Source organism: Fundulus heteroclitus, chromosome 14, assembly GCF_011125445.2.
Source record: "Fundulus heteroclitus isolate FHET01 chromosome 14, MU-UCD_Fhet_4.1, whole genome shotgun sequence".
NCBI lineage: Eukaryota > Metazoa > Chordata > Actinopteri > Cyprinodontiformes > Fundulidae > Fundulus > Fundulus heteroclitus.
Window position 1 is genome coordinate 13,157,819 of NC_046374.1, and position 22,912 is coordinate 13,180,730.

Genomic DNA, 22,912 nt, shown 5'->3' on the forward strand with positions numbered 1-22,912 from the left:
TACCAAAAACTGAAACTCAGCAAAAACAAAAACACATTTTTCTGTCATTATTTACAATAAATCAGTGAATTTAAATGAAAGTGTTAACTAAATAGTGACTTAACAATTTAAGAAAAAATACTATTAAGATTAAAAGAATATTAGACATGGGAATAACATATTAAATTAAAAGCTTTTCAATTTATTGAATACATTTCATAGCAGGCTGACCTCATGTAATAAAATAGTCATTATTGAATAATAATTTCAATTTCAAAATTGAAGAAATAAGCTTTTGCTACAAAACTACTGAAGATGATAAAAAAAATTAAATCCCTTTTTGTTTCAATGATAAATAGAAGCTAAACTCACCAATGGTGACCTCTGTGCTGGTTTCAGTGTAGAAAGCTGGATCTCCTCTTCCTCCTCTGCAGCTGTACACACCTCCCTCTGAGACTCTGAGGACTCCATCTGGTTCATTGGTTCTGATGAGCTGAGCTGGAGAAGACACTGACTCCTGTCTGAACCAGTCAAACTTCCAGCCAGCAGATCTGGACACAGAGCATCGTAGTGCTACACTGCCCCCTGCTGGTAGGATTGTTCTCTTTGCTGTGACAGTCTGGCTCTGGGTTTATCTGCTGTTGAAGCAAACACAAAAACAAGTAAATCTTAAGAATTTCGTTTAGGAAAGCATTTTATTACCATAAATCCAACATTCAGCTGCTAAAACCCAACAAAAATAACTATTTCTGATCAAGCCTGAGAGGTTAGATTTACTATCATGTTTATGATATAGTAAATAAACAATAATGAACAACAATAATAATAATAGTTTTCAACCTCAGGCCACAACACTTCATAAATACCAGAAACACAAACACAGTCATCATCTGAACAGACTTTAATATCCTGCACACCTTTACCATCATCTGGCTGCTTCCCTGGGACCACAGCACAACGCTCTGATACTGTTAGAAATCCATGAATCATAATTCAGCCATTTATCTGATGTCTGCTAGCATCATTTTATTTCCTTGTTTTTAAATATGACAGTGATTAAATATGTAACTATATCAGTATCAGTTCTGAAACATCCATATTATTGATCATTATTCAGTTTGAATTATTTCCCCTGTTTTTACAGTCTGAATAAAAGAGTAACATTCATTAATACCTCGTCACATAAGACTAATTTTGACTCCAACAGACGGTTTGTTGCTGCAAAGTGATGCTAAACCTGACTCAGTGTTTCTCTGTAGCTACAGAGTTCCTCTTGGTTCTCCTCTCCTTGTTTCTAATTTCCTGTGAGAAAATAGAACAGTTCCTCAAAATGTATTTTCTGATTATTGTCTCCTCTCTCTACATTCTCCACAAACGTTACAATTCAGCATAATTTCTATTGTCTGACAGACAAATCATCAGAGAGCATCATGGAGGATCTTGGACCAGAACCACTTCCTGTTTTCCTGTGTAGTTTATGTTGATCAGTAAACTAAAGACAGAACATTTTCAGTCTGAATGGAAGACAGTCTGACTCACATAACACTGGAAGTCTGAAGGCAGAGCTCCATCCTGTTTGCTCAGAGCCTCTTCTAGCCCTACAATAGTAGTCTCCACTGTAGGGTTCAGTAGCTGTGTTGATCCTGTATTCACTGGATGATGGAGACTTTCTGTTGGCTGAGCTCCATCCATATTTCCATTCATACGTCCACTGAGCTCCTCCACCTTCCTGGATCTCACATCTCAGAGTGACTGTCTCTCCTCTGAATATCTCAGACCAGTTGTGTTGCAGGGTCACAGTCGGCGTAGAAACTACAATGAATAACATTTAATCAGAAGACTGACAGAAATGTACACTGAACAAAAGAATAATTTTATGGTTCTTATGGTTTACTGTTAACATTTTCTCATGAAGATGTGATATGAACATAAAATATCTGATTTAATTTGTTTTCTTCTGGAAAAATAAGAAAGACATGAAACCGTTTTTTAAATGGAAGAGCAGAAAGTTATTTAAAAACTAGAAAACATCAGAAATTACACAAACCAATATTTGCCAGAAAGGAGTCACATTTGGTGCTAAGATAAACATTTTCTATCAGAACGCGGGACCGCTGCGTCCAAGACTGCAGCCTCTGCATGGAGATCCTACTCCATCACTGAGTCACCTGGTGCCTCAGAAAAACAAGAGATTGGCACACGAGCAAATAAAGTTTTTTTTTCTCCACAAAATTATTTGTTTGAACAAACAAAAAATATTATTTATATGAAAGAAATACTGTAAGAAATTAAAAAAGAACTCTCCATGTGGTTAAAATTAAATCAAACACTATTAAGTTTAAACTAAATACTTTGTATCAACAAACATAATTTACATAAAGTAAATACTTTAAGGGGAAAAAACAAAAAAAGAACTAAACTATCCATGTGTTTAAAACATTTAAAATCAGACAAACAGCATCAAGTCTGAACTAAGAGAAAACAAAAGAATTTTAGTCATAATAACCTTCCACCTCCTGAATCTGTTTAGAAGACAAACAGGAACAAATGTTCTGCTTTAGGGCCTCATTAAATGGAGCTATAGTCACATAACCACTGGTTTACTGATGGTCTTTAGTGTAGATGGGACCAAAATACTTATTTTCATTAACTGTGAACACAACTGAAGTTGAACAGAATGAGCATAAAGAAAAAGAAAAAACACAGAATAATCAAATAAAAAAATTAAAATATAAAAACTTACCAAAAATTAAAAATACTGCAGAAAACTTTTAAAACAACTTTTTCTAGGAGTTTCTTTCTTCAGATCTTTTCACAGGTTTGGTTTTCTGTGTAGAAACATTTCTGTCTCATTGTTAACATGATGACAGAAGGACAGTTTTGGCTTTGAGGTACTGAAACAGGATTTAATCCATTTATATTTCTTCTTTCTCCATTTCCAATATAGCATTACGCTGTTATGATGTAAATAGTGTAAAGCTCTGTGGATTTTATTTGTTATTATATCTTTCTGTTAATTTTACAATAGACCATTAATATATAATTTTTCCAATCCTTTATTGAATAAACTAAGAATATTTGTTGAAAACAAGACTGCCTTAGGACAAAACCTTTCACTAAAAGGACATCTTACATTTAGGATTCCGGTAACATTTTAACTGAGATATATAGTTATTCCAAATATCTAATAACAAATAGGGGATGTTAACTTTTTTGTAAATGCTGAACTCAGCTAACCTGACTCCGCCAGATAGATTTGCTCCGCATATCCATCTGGAAACCTTCCGTTGAAGTAATTTTGGGAAGGGGCGAAAATACTGGTTAGCTGATTGGCCTATATTGGTGATAGACGGGCCAAATGAACCAATCAGATTCGTCGTCACTCTGTTACGAGCGACGACGAAAACACAACCACAAGCCAAGCTACTCTTGCTGCTGCAGGTAAAGGCTCGTTAGCTCAGCAAAGAAATACTCTGTAATTCCGATAAAACTTGCTCGATAGCCACGCTAACGCTAGTTTCATCGGCTGAAGCCGCCATGTTGTTTAGACTGAACTGACGCGCTTCTCGTTGCATCACACCTCAACCCGCCTCAAAGCCAACGCTGATTGGACGTTCGTTTGGTGAACGGCTCCAAATTTTCTTTAACGGAGGGTAGCCAGACTGATCTGCGAGTGAAACCTTGAAAGCTCGCGACATCAGGATGGTCTCACGAGGCTAGAACTCAGCCATGTTGGTTTTACATGATCAACTTGAAGTGAGCACTCCTCTGCTTTAAGTTTCATATTATTTTGATTAAAATTAAATTAATCATGATCAAAAAATGAACCGAGTTACTCTGGATTTACTTCGGTGAATGTTGCTGTTCTGCACATCTAAATAAAGGTATTCATATTTTATGAGGCCTTTAAGAAAAACCCAGTTAGAAATGTACCAAAAAATTAAACTCAGCAAAAACAAAAACACTTTTTTCTGTCATTATTCACAATAAATCAGTGAATTTAAATGAAAGTGTAAACTAAATAGTGACTTAAAAATTTAAGAAAAAATACTATTAAGATTAAAAGAATATTAGACATGGGAATAACATATTAAATTAAAAGCTTTTCAATTTATTGAATACATTTCATGGCAGGCTGACCTCATGTAATAAAATAGTCATTATTGAATAATAATTTCAATTTCAAAATTGAAGAAATTAGCTTTTTCTACAAAACTACTGAAGATGATAAAAAAATTGAAATCCCTTTTTGTTTCAATCATAAATAGAAGCTAAACTCACCAATGGTGACCTTTGTGCTGGTTTTAGTGTAGAAAGCTGGATCTCCTCTTCCTCCTCTGCAGCTGTACACACCTCCCTCTGAGACTCTGAGGACTCCATCTGGTTCATTGGTTCTGATGAGCTGAGCTGGAGAAGACACTGACTCCTGTCTGAACCAGTCAAACTTCCAGCCAGCAGATCTGGAAACAGAGCATCGTAGTTCTACACCGCCCCCTGTTGGTAGGACTGTTTTATCTGCTGTCAGCGTGGCTGTAGGTTTATATGCTGTTGAAGCAAACACAAAAACAAGTAAATCTTCAACCATCATCTGGCTGCTTTCCTGGGATCACAGCACAACACTCTGATACTGTTAGAAATCCATGAATCATAATTCAGCCGTTTATCTGATGTCTGCTAGCGTCATTTTATTTCCTTGTTTTTACATATGACAGCCATTAAATATGTAACTGTCTCAGTAATCAGTTTTTAAACTTCCATACTATTGTTCCTTCATCCACTTGAATTATTTCCCTTGTTTTTACAGTCTGAATAAAAGAGTAACACTCATTAATACCTCATCACAAAAGACTAATTTTGACTCCAAAAGATGGTTTGTTGCTGCAAAGTGATGCTAAACCTGACTCAGTGTTTCTCTGTAGCTACAGAGTTACTCTTGGTTCTCCTCTCCTTGTCTCTAATTTCCTGTGAGAAAAAAAAACCGTTTCCCCATAGTGTATATACTGATTATTGTCTCCTCTCTCTACATTCTCCACAAACGTTACAATTCAAAATAATTTCTATTGTCTGACAGACAAATCATCGAAGAGCATCATGGAGGATCTTGGACCAGAACCACTTCCTGTTTTCCTGTGTAGTTTATGTAGATCAGTGAACTAAAGACAGAACATTTTCAGTCTGAATGGAAGACAGTCTGACTCACATAACACTGGAAGTCTGAAGGCAGAGCTCCATCCTGTTTGCTCAGAGCCTCTTCTAGCCCTACAATAGTAGTCTCCACTGTAGGGTTCAGTAGCTGTGTTGATCCTGTATTCACTGGATGATTGAGACTTTCTGTTGGCTGAGCTCCATCCATATTTCCATTCATATGTCCACTGAGCTCCTCCACCTTCCTGGATCTCACATCTCAGAGTGACTGTCTCTCCTCTGAATATCTCAGACCAGCTGTGTTGCAGGGTCACAGTCGGCGTTGAGACTACAATGAATAACATTCAATCAGAAGACTGACAGGAATTTATACTAAACAAAATAATAATTTTACCTCTTATGGTTCACTGTTAACATTTTCTCATGAAGATGTGATATGAACATAAAATATCTGATTTAATTTGTTTTCTTCTGGAAAAATAAGAAAGGCATGAAACCGTTTTTTAAATGGAAGAGCAGAAAGTTATTTAAAAACTAGAAAACATCAGAAATTACACAAACCAATATTTTCCAGAAAGGAGTCACATTTGGTGCTAAGATAAACATTTTCTATCAGAACGCGGGACCGCTGCGTCCAAGACTGCAGCCTCTGCATGGAGATCCCGCTCCATCACTGAGTCACCTGGTGCCTCAGAAAAACAAGAGTTTGGCACACGAGCAAACAAAGTTTGTTTTTCTTCACAAAAGTATTTGTTTGAACAAACAAAAAATATTATTTATATGAAAGAAATACTGTAAGAAATTAAAAAAGAACTCTCCATGTGGTTAAAATTAAATCAAACACTATTAAGTTTAAACTAAATACTTTGTATCAACAAACATAATTTACATAAAGTAAATACTTTAAGGGGAAAAAACAAAAAAAGAACTAAACTATCCATGTGTTTAAAACATTTAAAATCAGACAAACAGCATCAAGTCAGATCTAAGAGAAAACAAAAGAATTTTAGTCAAACAGGGAACTAAAGGTCTAAAGGTTTTTCCAGTTAGATAATAACCTCCCACCTCCTGAATCTGTTTAGAAGACCAACAGGAACAAATGTTCTGCTTTAGGGCCTCATTAAATGGAGCTATAGTCACATAACCACTGGTTTACTGATGCTCTTTAATTTAGATGGGACCAAAATACTTATTTTCATTAACTGTGAACACAACTGTATGGAGGACCAAGTCTTCCATAATTAAAAATAAATACAGAAATAAATAAATGCTCAATAAATAAATATGCATACAATTATGTGCCACCAAAAATATAATAAACAAATAAATGTAGGTAGAAAATAAATTATACAGTGAGACAAAATGTATATATCTCCTTTAATTAGCCAGTTTATTTATTAATTACTTATTTTTTTTAAGTATTTATTTATGTGCATGTTATAATATTTTTGTCTGTTTTATTCTTTCTTTGTATTTTTTGCCCTATTTATTTCTCCGATGCTATTTATTTCTGCCTGTCCTTTTTACATTTCTGTTTGTCTTTTTTACATTTCTGTCTGTCCTTTTTACATTTCTGTTTCTCGTTTTTACATTTCTGTCTGTCCTTTTTACATTTCTGTTTCCCGCTTTTACATTTCTGTCTGTCCTTTTTACATTTCTGTTTCTCGTTTTTACATTTCTGTCTGTCCTTTTTACATTTCTGTTTCTCGTTTTTACATTTCTGTCTCTCGTTTTTACATTTCTGCCTGTCCTTTTTACATTTCTGTATGCATTTCTGCCTCATTATGCAAATGAGGAGGGGCTGTGTCTTAAGGGCTCAACTTCTTCCCATTGGTTGGTTAGCATTTTACTGCATCGGTCAAATCTACATGGCTTTCCCCCGCACTAAAGAATTGTTTAGTAATGTCAAACTCAGCAGGCAGACGTTCAGTGGCCGACCTCTTACGGGAAGCTGCTAATAGACTGGAAGAATTAGAACGCTGTACATTTGGGATCTGAAATGTTTTTCGGTGGTTTCAGATTCGGCTTTCCAGATCAATAACTCATCGGCGGATGATTTATTCTACAAAACAGACACCTCTCCGCAACCACCGCATGGCAGACACTGAGCTACAACCGTAGTTTCCTCAAAACGAGTCTTAGTCCGTGGGCCAGAATCTGTGGGACGTCTCCTTAAAAAGTTTCGTATGAACTGTCAGACGGCAACTTTCTTCCACCGGGAAAAGTTGCTACACATAGCAGTGATCTCAAAACACCAATGTTCCCACGTTTCACTTGCACATTAAGTTATTGCTGATAAAAAATCTAAACGGTTGCGCTCCCGTCCGAGAGGTCACGTGATTCGATTTTTGCTGCTCAGCCAATCAGATCGCTGTATTGTCAGCTGAGTGCGTTCAATCTGTAAACTGTTGTGAAAATTTGTTTCCAGACGAAGAAAGCCCAATAATAGTATTTTCTGGCGCCAGTTGGCAAAGATCTTGATGGCAAGGAAAAAGAAATAGCCCAGACCATCCATCATCCATTTTCTAACACGTTTATCCCTGCTGGGTTCGGATCGGTGCCGATCTCCAGCTGTCAATGGGCGAGAGGCGGGGTAGACCCTGGACAGGTCGCCAGTCCATCACAGGGCAGAAATAGCCCAGACTTTTGCTCATTTTGCTGTGATATCACCAAGACCTGCTGCGCTAGGATAGCACAGCCAAACGACTTATCCCCGGCAGAATTTGGATCCCCTGCGTCGGGAGCGCATTCAGCTGGAAGAATGAATCCAGTAAACTCCGCCTCATCTCCAACCGGCGTGGAAATTAAGATGTTTTACTTTTCTTAACGAAATATAGCGATGGTGTCGTTACATTGTCGTTCAGTTAGTGGGTTAAAACTGAAAATGTAACACTTGTTAGTGCTATCATAAAGGATTGTTATGTCGGTTAAAACTCCATTGATCACTCAATATAACACGTTATGAGAAAGAAAACAGCTCTGTGGTCATTTCCACATGTGTCACAAAAATATTAGCTTTATGATATTAGATTAATGTCGCATGTCTGTCTGCTTAAACCAAAAATCCACCTTCATGAGTCCATCACAGCTGTCTACTTGTTCATCTTTTTTCTTTTTCTTTTTTGGTAGCTAGACCCGCATGAATAGATCATATAAAGCGGATTTCACGTGTGATCAAATAAACACTGAAAAAAGGTACAGCCAAAATTATCAGATTTAATAAGATTTTAATTCAACCAAGAACCATATAGAGATATTAACTATATTAAGAAAACGAGATATGCCGATTTTAAAAACAGAACAATGTATTAGGATTTTAAAAAATCAATTTCATTTTATTAGAATGTGATGCTTAAAAATATTTAGACATCACAAAGCTGAAGGTTAAAAGTTTTATTGATTTCAAACATTCTCCCGACGCAGGGGATCCAAATTCTGCCGGGGATAAGTCGTTTGGCTGTGCTATCCTAGCGCAGCAGGTTTTGGTGATATCACAGTAAAATGAGCAAAAGTCTGGGCTATTTCTGCCCTGTGATGGACTGCCGACCTGTCCAGTTTATACCCCGCCTCTCGCCCATTGACAGCTGGAGATCGGCACCGATCCGAACCCAGCAGGGATAAGCGTGTTAGAAAATGGATGATGGATGGTCTGGGCTATTTCTTTTTCCTTGCCATCAAGATCTTTGCCAACTGGCGCCAGAAAATACTATTATTGGGCTTTCTTCGTCTGGAAACAAATTTTCACAACAGCTTACAGATTGAACGCACTCTGCTGACAATACAGCGATCTGATTGGCTGAGCAGCAAAAATCGAATCACGTGACCTCTCGGACGGGAGCGCAACCGTTTAGATTTTTTATCAGCAATAACTTAATGTGCAAGTGAAACGTGGGAACATTGGTGTTTTGAGATCACTGCTATGTGTAGCAACTTTTCCCGGTGGAAGAAAGTTGCCGTCTGACAGTTCATACGAAACTTTTCAAGGAGACGTCCCACAGATTCTGGCCCACGGACTAAGACTCGTTTTGAGGAAACTACGGTTGTAGCTCAGTGTCTGCCATGCGGTGGTTGCGGAGAGGTGTCTGTTTTGTAGAATAAATCATCCGCCGATGAGTTATTGATCTGGAAAGCCGAATCTGAAACCACCGAAAAACATTTCAGATCCCAAATGTACAGCGTTCTAATTCTTCCAGTCTATTAGCAGCTTCCCTTAAGAGGTCGGCCACTGAACGTCTGCCTGCTGAGTTTGACATTACTAAACAATTCTTTAGTGCGGGGGAAAGCCATGTAGATTTGACCGATGCAGTAAAATGCTAACCAACCAATGGGAAGAAGTTGAGCCCTTAAGACACAGCCCCTCCTCATTTGCATAATGAGGCAGAAATGCATACAGAAATGTAAAAAGGACAGGCAGAAATGTAAAAAACGAGAGACAGAAATGTAAAAACGAGAAACAGAAATGTAAAAAGGACAGACAGAAATGTAAAAGCGGGAAACAGAAATGTAAAAAGGACAGACAGAAATGTAAAAACGAGAAACAGAAATGTAAAAAGGACAGACAGAAATGTAAAAACGAGAAACAGAAATGTAAAAAGGACAGACAGAAATGTAAAAAAGACAAACAGAAATGTAAAAAGGACAGGCAGAAATAAATAGCATCGGAGAAATAAATAGGGCAAAAAAATACAAAGAAAGAATAAAACAGACAAAAATATTATAACATGCACATACATAAATACTTAAAAAAAATAAGTAATTAATAAATAAACTGGCTAATTAAAGGAGATATATACATTTTGTCTCACTGTATAATTTATTTTCTACCTACATTTATTTGTTTATTATATTTTTGGTGGCACATAATTGTATGCATATTTATTTATTGAGCATTTATTTATTTCTGTATTTATTTTTAATTATGGAAGACTTGGTCCTCCATACAACTGAAGTTGAACAGAATGAGTATAAAGAAAAAGAAAAAACACAGATTAATCAAATAAAAAAGCTAAAATATAAAAACTTACCAAAAATAAAAAATAATGTAGAAAACTTTTAAAACAACTTTTTCTAGGAGTTTCTTTCTTCAGATCTTTCCACAGGTTTGGTTTTCTGTGTAGAAACATTTCTGTCTCATTGTTAACATGATGAGAGAAGGACAGTTTTGGTTTTGAGGTACTGAAACAGGATTTAATCCATTTATATTTCTTCTTGCTCCATTTCCAATATAGCATTAAGCTGTTATGATGTGAATAGTGTGAAACTCTGTGGATTTTATTTGTTATTATATATTTCTTTTAATTTTACAATAGACCCATTAATATATAATTTTTCCAACCCTTTATTGAATAAACTAAGAATATTTGTTGAAAACAAGACTGCCTTAGGACAAAACCTTTCACTAAAAGGACATTTTACATTTAGGATTCTGGTAACATTTTAACTGAGATATATAGTTATTCCAAATATCTAAATGGCAAATAGGAGATATTAACTTTTTTGTAAATGCTGAACTCAACCATGTTGTTTTAACATGATAAACTTGAAGTGAGCGCTGCTCTGCTTTAAGTTTCTTATTATTTTGATTAAAATGAAATTATTCCTGATTAAAAGATGAACCAAGCTATTATGGATTTACATCGGTGAATGTTGCTGCTCTGCACATCTAAATAAAGGTATTCATATTTTATGAGGCCTTTAAGAAAAACCCAGTTAGAAATGTACCAAAAAATGAAACTCAGCAAAAACAAAAACACTTTTTCCGTAATTATTTACAATAAATCAGTGAATTTAAATGAAAGAGTAAACTAAATAGTGACTTAACAATTTAAGAAAAAAATACTATTAAGATTAAAAGAATATTAGACATAGGAATAACATCTTCAATTAAAAGCTTTTCAATTTATTGAATACATTACCTCATGTAATAAAATACAGTCTTAACATTACTGAATAACATTTCAATTTCAAAATTGAAGAAATTAGCTTTTTCTACAAAACTACTGAAGATGATAAAAATGTAGAAATTCCTTTTTGTCACATTGATGAACAGAAACTAAACTCACCAGTTTCCTGAATGGTGACCTCTGTGCTGGTTTCAGTGTAGAAAGCTGGATCTCCTCTTCCTCCTCTGCAGCTGTACACACCTCCCTCTGAGACTCTGAGGACTCCATCTGGTTCATTGGTTCTGGTGAGCTGAGCTGGAGAAGACACTGACTCCTGTCTGAACCAGTCAAACTTCCAGTCAGCAGATCTGGAAACAGAGCATCGTAGTTCTACACCGCCCCCTGTTGGTAGGACTGTTTTATCTGCTGTCAGCGTGGCTGTAGGTTTATCTGCTGTTGAAGCAAACATAAAAACAAGTACATCTTAAGAATTTTGCTTAGGAAAGCATTTTGATACCATAAATCCAACATTCAGCTACTAAAACCCAACAGAAATAAACGTTTCTGATCAAGCCTGAGAGGTTAGATTTACTACCATGTTTATGATATAGTAAATAAACAATAATAGTTTTCAACCTCAGGCCACAACACTTCATAAATACCAGAAACACAAACACAGTCACCATCTGAACAGACTTTAATGTCCTGCACACCTTTACCATCATCTGGCTGCTTCCCTGGGATCACAGCAAAACGCTCTGATACTGTTAGAAATCCATGAATCATAATTCAGCCATTTATCTGATGTCTGCTAGCATCATTTGATTTCCTTGTTTTTACATATGACAGCCATTAAATATGTAACTGTCTCAGTAATCAGTTTTTAAACTTCCATACTATTGTTCCTTCTTCCACTTGAATTATTTCCCCTGTTTTTACAGCCTGAATAAAAGAGTAACACTCATTAATACCTCGTCACATAAGACTAATTTTGACTCCAAAAGACGGTTTGTTGCTGCAAAGTGATGCTAAATCTTACTCAGTGTTTCTCTGTAGCTACAGAGTTCCTCTTGTTTCTCCTCTCCTTGTCTCTAATTTCCTGTGAGAAAAATTAAACAGTTCCTCAAAATGTATTTTCTGATTATTTTTCTCTTCTTTCTACATTTCTCAAAAATTTCACAATTCAGCATAATTTCTATTGTCTGACAGACAAATCATCGAAGAGCATCATGGAGGATCCTGGACCAGAACCACTTCCTGTACTCCTGTGTAGTTTATGTTGATCAGTAAACTAAAGATAACATTTTCAGTCTGAATGGAAGACAGTCTGACTCACATAACACTGGAAGTCTGAAGGCAGAGCTCCATCCTGTTTGCTCAGAGCCTCTTCTAGCCCTACAATAGTAGTCTCCACTGTAGGGTTCAGTAGCTGTGTTGATCCTGTATTCACTGGATGATTGAGACTTTCTGTTGGCTGAGCTCCATCCATATTTCCATTCATACGTCCACTGAGCTCCTCCACCTTCCTGGATCTCACATCTCAGAGTGACTGTCTCTCCTCTGAATATCTCAGACCAGCTGTGTTGCAGGGTCACAGTCGGCGTAGAAACTACAATGAATAACATTTAATCAGAAGACTGACAGAAATGTACACTAAACAAAAGAATAATTTTAACTCTTATGATTTACTGTTAACAATTTCTCATGAAGATGTGATATGAACATAAAATATCTGATTTGATTAGTTTTCTTCTGAAAAAAATAAGAAAAACATTTAAGCAGTTTTAAATTAGAAGAGTAGAAAGTCATTTTAAAATTAGAAAACATCAGAAATTACACAAACCAATATAAGCCAGAAAGCAGTCACATATAGTGCTGAGATAAGTGTTTTCTATCAGAATCTCAGCATAGAAACTCTCAGTATGATGGAAGCACTTCAATATCTGACCCTAGAAACTGTGGGAAGTTTTGTGGCATCATGTCCTTCAGATTACTTTGACCAGTTATTATGTCAGTCAAGTTATTATTGCTCTCTAGATAAGAGGCACTAGAGGCATGTATTCATCAGTAGTTGGACAGGAAGAAGGGAAGAGACAGAATAGGAAGATATGCAGTAAATGGACGGAGGAGGGGGGGGGGCAGGAGTTGAACCTGGAACCTTAAATAATTTGTATGTTTAAAATAAACATATTAATTGCATGAACAAAATACGTTGACCAAATTACTAAAAAAAGAACTAACAAACTCGCCATATGTTTAAAACCTTTAAAATCAGACAAACAGTATGTTAGTTGAAGAGAATAAGTATAGAGATAATTCATTTTAAATTTCTTACAATAGAATACTGGTAACATTTTATCTGAGAAATATAGCTAATAAAGATATCTAAATGACAAATAAGTGGCTTTAACTTTTTGGTAAATACCGAACTCAACCATGTTGTTTCTAAATGATGAACTTGAGACAGCCTCAACCTCGCATCACTACACTGTGTTTTATTCAGTAGTAAATTAAGATGTGAACAAAGAAACTCTGACAACAAACTATGTTGTTTATGCAGAAAGAGAAAGAGTTCCATCCGAATACGTCAAATAATAGCTCCTAGCACCTGTTCCTTGATCTTTCATGGGGTCAACAGCAAAAACTCTATCATGAGGAGAAAAGGAGCTACTGAGTACCGTGACGATTTTGGACAGCCTTTAACTCCAAAGTTGTGATGGAAACACACATGGAGAATGTGTCTAATTCAGGCCTACATCCCTCTGAAAATGAACTACAAAGTGCAACTGCTCCTCTCACCGAACATTTCCGTTAATTTCCGTGAATGGGGCTGTCCTTATACATCATGTTACACAAAGCATTGCGGGATTCCTTATGTGTCTTTAGCACCAGTAACTCATGAGGGTCTTATGCTAAAGGAGCTATGAGAGGAAGCATACTAGCTCTGTTTCCTACCTCCTTCCTTATTGACTGCACTATTCTGACAAGGCAAGGCAAATTTATTTGTATAGCAGCACATTTTAGCACAAGGAAAACTCAAAGTGCTCTACTTGATTTGACTTTGTAAAGTGCCTTTAGATGATGAATTGGTGCTATATAGATAAAACTGAATTGAATTGAATTGAATTTAACTGAATTGAATGATTAAAACAGGTAAAAGCAAGTTGGAATAAGATGTAGAAAATATTAAACGAAATAAAACATGGGAAAGTGGAAGCTAGAAGCAAATATTAAAAACCGTTGGGCTACAAGGTTAAACTAATGTTTCAGTAAAACAGTTTAACTACAACAATTGAAGGCAATCCTAAACAAATGTGCTTTTAATCTTGATTTAAAAGAACTCAGGCTTCCAGCACTTTTACTTTTTTCTGGGAGTTTCTTCCAGATAAGTGGAGCATAGGAACTAAATGCTTTTTTTGGCAGACCTGTGAACAAACACCTTTAAATAAACTGTAAAATCTGCTCCTGCTCTCCAGTTTGTTCTCTGCATGTGGGCGAAAGCCATAAAAACCATGACAAATTAATTGATTAGTTTTTCCAGATCCTGCTGGGACATTAGACCTTTAATCCTGGAAATGTTCTTCAGGTGATAGAAAGCCGACCTTGTAGTTGTCTTCAGGTGTTTTTGGAGGTTCAGGTCTGAGTCCATCACTACTCCCAGATTTCGGGCCTGATCAGTGGTTCCTAGCTGAAGCGACTGAAGCTGTGTGCTAACTTTTGATCTCTCCGCTATTGGTCCAAAAATTATTACTTCAGTTTTGTTTTAATTCAATTGAAGATTTTAGCACATCCGTGCATTGATTTCTTCTAGGCATTTACTCAGTGCTTGAACTGGTTTATAGTCACCTGGTGACATGGTGATGTAAAGCTGTGTATCGTCTGCATAGTTATGGCAACTAATGTTTTTTTATGATCTGAGTTAGAGGAAGCATGTAGATATTGAACAGGAGGGGACCCAGGATGGACCCTTGGGGAACCCCATGTGTGATGTGTGTTGCCTCTGATGTACAGTTACCTACTGACACAAAAAAATAATCCTTTCCTTTTAACAAGATTTATCATGATGAACGCTGAGGCTCTTCCGCTTTGGCTAGAGAGTCCTTACCCAAAAACGGTATTTGGATGTAGCCCAGACCTTAGTAACAGCTATGTGTATGTAAGATTGTTTCAGACCAAAACACATCTCTCAGACCACCGTACAGATAAGTATAGCAAGAAATTAAGGGAGATAGTGAAGATTTTATCAGCTGAAATGTTTAAACAGAATCAATAATGATGAACACCAACCAAGTGCTTTGAGGCTGGAATTACATGAAAGAGCCTCATTTTGCTACAACAGCTGAAGCAGGGAAATATGTGAATGAGAGCAGCCTACTTGACATCTTCTCTGAATTTAAATACAGTTTATTTGAGCAGAGAGACCCAGAGAGAAATAAACAGATGGAAAGCAGCTGGAAAAGGCCAGGTTTTAAATGTTGGGCGATTACATCATCAATATGCTAAATGGCCCATGGCGTCATAAAATAAATTTGAGCTAGTTTATGTTGTTAGTGGTTCATTCATTGATATAAATTAATTAATGCTCAACCTGTGTGACCTGAACTTAAAACTAGTTGTTGTTCAGTGTGTATTTGGTCTTTTATAAGCAAGTAGTAAGGTGAGCAACTAATAGATTATAAATTATAAATAGGAGTGAGATCAGTTGAAAAAGAAAACAGAGAAAAATATAAAAAAAGATCATCAGTTTCTTACCTTCAGCATATCCACAGCAAAGAGTACAGAGCACTACAATAAATAAATAAACAATAATTATTACAACAAACAGCTGTCTACAAACATTTAAATAAAATAAATGTTAAAATAAGTCCCCAAACTGAAAACCCAAATACTGAAAACCAGGTTCCTGCTGAGGGGTTTTCTGTTGGGCAAGACAAAATCTTTCCTCATGAGAAAAAGGACAGAAAATTTTTTGTGCTTGAATAAATGGTCTGTGATCGTTCAGAGGACCTAACTCACAAAGGAGCAGATTTTAGTTTCCCACAACCAAAGACAAATATTAAGCAAAATCAGAAATTTAAAGACAAAATTATGCAGAGACTGCTGCTGTGACCAATGTGTCCACCATGAATCCTTCCACGACTTCCTCAGCCTCTTCTCTTTATCTTTTAAAACTCTAACTCTAATAATTAGAAGGTTGTAACCAACAACTAGCTATCGACTGATGTCTCAGTTGGATCTTTCTGAAGTGATTCTGATGCAACAAATCATTCTGACTACCAGCTGCAATAAGGCAGGCCAAGTTTATTTCATAAAGCACTAATAGTGTAACATTAATTCAAAGTGCTGTACGTGAACAAAAAAACAAAAATGAAAGCATTACAGAATAAAGCAAACATTACAGAAGGAAGACATTTCAGAGACATAGTAGCTACATACGTATAAGACAAGTTGGACTACATTTAAAAGCAATTTTAAACAAATAGGTTTTTGACGTTGATTTAAAGGAAATGAATAGTTTGATCTATTCTAGGCTAATGTTATGTTTCCAGAAAAGTCTAAACAAGTTCAGGACTACAATAAACATCATGCAACATTATTTTCTCCAACAGGTGAACAGAAAGTCAATAATTTACTTACAGTAGAGGCCCAGCCTGCAGAGCCAAGTCTGCCCCATCCTCACTTCCAGACCTGCTGCACTGCCAACGAGAAGGGCTGTAATTTGCTTTAGCTACAATGATAAAAAGGAGGAGTTACATTTAATGCATATCAAACCAAACTTTTTTAGACTACTTCTTCAGACTATAATCTGCCTGTTCCCCCTGTGCTTCCTTCCCTTTTACATTGCGCTCATTAGACTCGCAGCAACAGCTTTGACCGCAGGGCTGTGTTAGGCACAGTTAGGTTTCCTGTCCACTGCAGAAACTTGTTAGTTTGTTTTATGTGCAAATATCTGTGCCTAGTTTAAACAACAACTTTCTTGCAATTGCACCATCTCTTTATAATGGACATGAGTATTGGGCTTTGTAAGCACTTATAGGGTTTGTTGCATTATGTTTAACAAACCATATTTGTTTTGTCTTTTGGATTATTTTCTGCTCTTCATACATTGTTGTACGTGATACTTTTACTGTTTCAGGCAATATTGTTACAGTTTTTGTTCACTTTTTTTTTTTAGATGTTTCTTCAACCAACTAGAATCTATTTCCCCACCTGTACAGCCATTTTCTGGCTCATGCCTGTGCAAATTCTCAATTATCCGGCTCATCACAACAACAAATAGGCTTAAACTAGAGGCAACCGGACTTTAATTCAGTTCTTTCTGAAAACATTTCAAAACCTATCCAGAAGTCTTTGTCAATTCTGGTGGCTCACGCTTGAGCAGCATTTTCTGTTTCCAAACTTCTATGTCTACGACTAATACAGGAAACCACCATCTCAAGGGGTGGTAAACAGAAACAATAAACCACAATGTTCATTTTACTGAAGTAAGTTAGTACTATAGCTTGAATTTTAGTCATGTTCTACTTAGCAATATCTGGTACGGCTATTTCTAGGAGTTTTATCCCCACATACTTCTGCCAATTAATTAAATCCAATTGAATTAATTTTTAAAACTATTATTATTTATTGGCAATTCACAAAACACGTCATCTCAAGGCACTTTACAAAGTCAAATTCAGTTAAATCATCCAGACAGATTGGTCACAAAGTGTCCTATCTAAGGAAACCCAGTAGACTGCATCAAGTCTTGACAAGCAGCATTCACTCCTGGTAGAGCATAGAGCCACAGGGACAGTCATCTGCATTGTCAATGGTTTTGCAGCAATCCCTCATGCTGAGAATGCATGAAGTAACAGTGGAGAGAAAAACTCCCCTTTAACATGGAGGAAAACCTCCAGCAGAACCAGGCTCAGTGTGAACGGCCATCTGCCTTTACTGACTGGGGGTTAGAGAAGACAGAGCAGAGACACAACAAGCACAGAAGCACACATTGATCCAGGAATCCTTTCTATGTTATATGGTAATAGCAGATGATCTGACCCCCTGGGTGGTATGACAGTTAACAGAACACCAGACCAGGTATACCTACTATGAAGAGAAAAAAGACAGAGAGGACATAAAATTAGAAATTGAAATAATAACAAGCAATGCAAATTGGAGAACAGTATGAGAACTTATAAGAGTGAGAAAAATAGGCCCTGATGACCTCCAGCAGCCTAAGCATATAGCAGTTACTACAGAGGTAGCTCAAGGTAACCTAAGCCACTCTAACTATAAGCTTTGTCACAAAGAAAAGTTTTAAGATTAGTCTTAAAAGTAGACAGGGTGTCTGCCTGTTGGACCAAAACTGGGAGTTGGTTCCACAGGAGAGGAGCTTGATAGCTAAAGGATCTGCCTCCCATTCTACTTTTAGAGACTCTAGGAACCACCAGCAGACATGCAGTCTGAGAGCAAAGTGCTCTGTTAGGAACATACGGGGTAATCAGAGCTCTGATATATGATGGAGCTTCATTATTTTAGGGATTTATACATAGAGATAGAGGATGGCTAACACCACCACCACCAACAAGAAGGCACAGCAGAGACTGTTCTTATTGAGAATACTCAGATGGCAGCTTGCAGTTTTCCATGTGGGTGACTGTGGCTCAGAATGAAAAGAGCGGTTGTTTACAGTTGGAAATGTGCGGGTTTAACTCCAGCTTCCCCCTGCCACATCTCAATGGTCCCTTGAGAAAAATGCTTTTAATCATAAGTTGTGTGATGAACTGTGTATAAGTGTAATTAAATTCACAATAACGAACAGCAGGGAAGCCCTCAGAAAGCCTGAATGATGGAACTAAATCAAAAGGTAGTCAAACATGTTTCATTTTTGATTATTTATTGCCTCATTCTTTTAGGTCGCAAACTCTGGGATTTTAACAGGAGTGTACGCTTTTGTGATTCATCTCTCAGCTTCTTTTTGGGTGTTTTCTAAGTAATAAATGATAATGATGAATAACACTGAATAACAACCTCCTTTACTATTGAACTGACCAGATCAATACTCCAGAGGTTTATCTGACTTTATGTTACACTCTGAAAGATGTTACACTCAGCCAAGGAAGGGCTGACAGGACTGAACAGTTACTGGAAATGAGAAAAAAAAATTACCCTGACAATGGCTAAAAAAATAGCGATAACAGTGCCTGCTTAGAACAACCATACTTAATGTGATTCATCACTGACAGTAAGACATCATACCTACGGTATATTTTGAGTATATCAGTATTACAAGGAAATGAAAGTTGTGAGGGAACTTCCTTTTTCTTGGTCACATTTGTGCCTGCTATATTTGTAATGAAAGACCAGATTCAGATTGTAATACAAGGACATAAGATCTTAGTATTAACCTTCTCCCTTGAAAAGGGGTTTAGGGGGAAAAAAATATAAATACCTTTATGCCATTATTGTTCCACAAAGGGGAAGTTCAGGCCTGAGAAGCAAAATGCGTGGACAGAAGACTCCAGATTTACACACTAATTAAATAATATGAAGAAAAAAAAACTAAATCTAAAGTTAAGCTATAAACCAGAAGATAAAGAATTTTTAGAAATTGAAAAAGTACTGCACACTTATTCATAGATAATACTGCATATTCAGGTAAAATGCAATTTTAAATAGAATCAGCAGCCGATTTACATGTAACCGGGTGGTTTATTGGTCGGGAACAGTGGAGTGGTTGTAAATTCCTACCCATTAAATGTCCCTGAATGCATCTGTGCCCCATTTCTCCACCTTCCTCGGGTTTGCAGCGTTGTTGGGCTCATTAGTAGGTGTATATAGGCACCAGGTGTGCCTGCCAAGCTAGAAGTAGATTGAATCTCACTTGGCTGACTACTGGAGCTGTTAGCCTGCTGCACCAGGAACTGGTATCAGGAAATTTGTGCTGCTGGGATTATTTCAGTGACTTCGCACTGCAGCATCTGAAGGTACCAGTTTTTCCCTTGTTTTCTTATGTCTTGTTGTTAGCAGACCCTTTATTGTGATCTTTTTTTTGGTATTTCAGGTTGCTGCTGCTGCGTATTATGCTCTCACCCAGGTGCATGGTTAATGCTCTGGGTTAATTAAGAAAAGGGGTTGTTTAGAGCTGGAGTTGTAGCACCACACACATTGAACCAGACAATAGTACGGGGTTCTTCTTTTAAATTTTATTAAATAGCTGATTTGGCACAGCTTTACAGGACTGGATTGATGCAGTTTGAGACTTGTTTTTTTGGTTATTTAACATTATTTTGTGTCTTTGGTTGTTACTAATTTGGGTTGCAGTTGTTTGTGTTTAATTCTCAGATTGTTTCTAGTATTGTCCTGTGTTCCTGTGCTTTATTGGATTTTAGATTGGTATAATAAAGTCTATTTTTAATATTGTAAAAGACTGTAGAAATAAAACATATTTTGTATACTATTTCTGTTTCCTAATTCTTAAGCCAGACCTACCTGGGTACTTTTAATTGGGAGGCACTAGGCCACTTGAGATTTAAGGCCTACCAGTTGGCTTTAGGGCCACGTCCTCTGTCACAGTCCGGGCTCCATCTCCCCGTGTTACATACAGAACAATATAAAAAAAACTGTGCAGTTTGCATGACTGTATAAACGCACCCAGAGAAGCTAACAAGTATGTAAATGACTCTTGATCAGATGAACGTGTGCAACCATTAGCATGTTTGTAAACATTTATTTATTGCGAGCAGTTAAGATTATAGAGTCTAACAGCAGCAAAGAGGAACAACCTGCAGATGTGCTCCTTTCAGTGTCTGGAGCAACCAGCAAAAGGTGTATTGAGCACATCAGCAAAAATTAAAAGCTTATCAGATCTAGACTGCTGTTTTAAGGCAGAAAAACATCTAAAAAATTGACTGACATTTGGAGGAATGCATGGAATACTGCCAGCTAATTTCTAGAAGACGTCTTAAAGTAGCAAAAGACTCAATCTTTCCACAATGTAATGCTACGTTCTGTAATACTCAGATGTTACTGAAAATGTCAGTAATGTAGCTTAAAAAAAGCACAGCACACAGAACATCATGTGTCCCACTATGTCATCTAGAAGTGTTGCACAGCTAATGGGGGAGATGAAGAAGCAGAAGTCACACTTAATGCAAATAGAAAACTAACAAGTTTGAGACTCGTTCCTCTGATTGTGACTTGCTTGTTTGCTTCCTTTTTACAAAGAGTTCACAAAACAGCAGCAGCTTTAACCACAGGTGCTGGGTAGCTCACCGCTAGGTTTCCTGTCCACTGTGGGGAACACATGAGCTCTTCTCATGGGTCCCTCACAGGTATAACGTCTAATGACATGAAACTCATCACTTGTATTAAATATTCTATTATACATTCTTCTTTCCAGTCAAAAGATTTTGTTTCATTTATTGTCTCACCTCTTGCTCTTTTTAGCCTCTGAATTTTATCACTTCCTGGTTCAGATTTCTATAGTTAAAAACTTTGTTTCTTGTAATTCTTTTTTAGTATCCTTTATGTCTGAAATCGTGTCTGTCAATAAATCTGCCTTTGTGTCAGATTCTCTCTTCTTGTTTTTCTTATTAAAAATTGAGGCCCATTTATCTCTTTGGATACTGTTTTTCCTCTTGGTCAAATGGTCACCATTTTCTCATCTGAGGTTCAGCTTCACTGAAGGAGCTCATAGAGACTCAGTGCTCAGATTGAGACTGTTTGTCTTTTTGGGCCCGTCCACACAAAGATGGGTTTGGCTGTATCCGACAAACTTCTTGGTCTCAAATGGGGCTTCTGTCCAGACAAAGCAGCCATGAAACTGACAGCATTTGAAATCAGCTCCCAGAGTGGGAAAGTCAATTACAATGTCTTGTTGATTAATGACTTAGACTTAGACTTTCTTTATTGTCATTTTGTATGCACAGAGTGCATACAGAACGAAATTTTGTTTTCATACAGCTCAGAAAAATTGCAGTAACTCTACAGGATACCTTGCAGTGAATTACAGTACAGGATAAAAATGCAGTAATAAATCGCAGTTCAGTTACAGGATAAGTTCCAATTGACTTCCGGGTAAAGTGCAGCAGTGAACAGTAGGCAGTTGAAATGTAAACATGCAGTAAGTTTCCAATAATGACAACAGTTCCGCATCCTCCATGATTACTCCGAACGTCACCGTTGATGGACCAGATCTCCGTCGTTCACCGTCAAATTACAGAACAACTCCAAATTTCTGTTCTGTTTCGGTGCATCAGGCTCTGGACAGGTCAACCTCCACAACTGATATTGTAACAAACAGGAAAGATAACGCCAACAACCTCCAGTTTGTCAAAGCTAAATAGTGTTAATAAGGATAGTGAACCACAAATTAAATACATTTAAAAAAAAAAATCCTCTGTTTATTAAACTGTTGGATGCAAAGCACTCTGTCTGCACCAAATGAGGAAGCAGATTTGTCATTTCTACATTATATGTGAAACGTGGTAATCCTCTCCAGACAGATTTCCATTCTGCTGGTAATGACAGTGATTGCACATGTTCTCCTCGGGCTCCAAGGAACTTCAGAGCAGAGCCAGACGAAGTTAGTGCAGATTTAGTAGGCTTTGTTTTCACGTACTCCGCTGTTACTCAGTCTAGCTCCACTCCAAAGTTTCTTGTAGCCCCAAGAGAGCATGTACCATCATGCAAGCAAGCGGAATGCAAATCTATTTGGAGGGGATTACCACCTTTCAAACTAAATGTTGAAAAGACAAATCCGCTTCCTTATTTGGTACAAAAAGAGTATCTTTCCTCCGATATTTTAAGGAGCAATAAGTAAGATATTTACTGTAAAAACAAACTAAATAATTTTCATTTCTCACCCAGGATGGAAGTAACATTCCCTATAAATAATCAGTCCTCTCCACCAACAATGTCAT

At 36.9% G+C, this 22,912-nt stretch overlaps 1 protein-coding gene and 1 long non-coding RNA gene across 2 annotated transcripts in view; one reads left to right on the forward strand and one right to left on the reverse strand.

Moving 5' to 3' along the window:
- LOC105923138 (Fc receptor-like protein 5) overlaps positions 1-16,749 on the reverse strand; it is a 121,229-nt gene extending 104,480 nt beyond the window's left edge. The window contains exons 1-2 of the mRNA XM_036146305.1: positions 16,644-16,749; positions 15,759-15,791 (exon numbers count right to left, since the gene is read on the reverse strand). Of these exons, the coding sequence (XP_036002198.1) occupies positions 15,759-15,791; positions 16,644-16,680 (70 nt within the window). The 5' untranslated portion in view covers positions 16,681-16,749. The remainder of the gene's footprint in view (positions 1-15,758; positions 15,792-16,643) is intronic.
- A 3,028-nt stretch (positions 16,750-19,777) lies between these two features.
- On the forward strand, positions 19,778-20,448 carry LOC118565676. The gene is made up of 2 exons (XR_004932522.1): positions 19,778-19,975; positions 20,053-20,448. It is a non-coding gene; the product is annotated as an uncharacterized LOC118565676 (long non-coding RNA).
- The last annotated feature ends 2,464 nt before the right edge of the window (positions 20,449-22,912 follow it).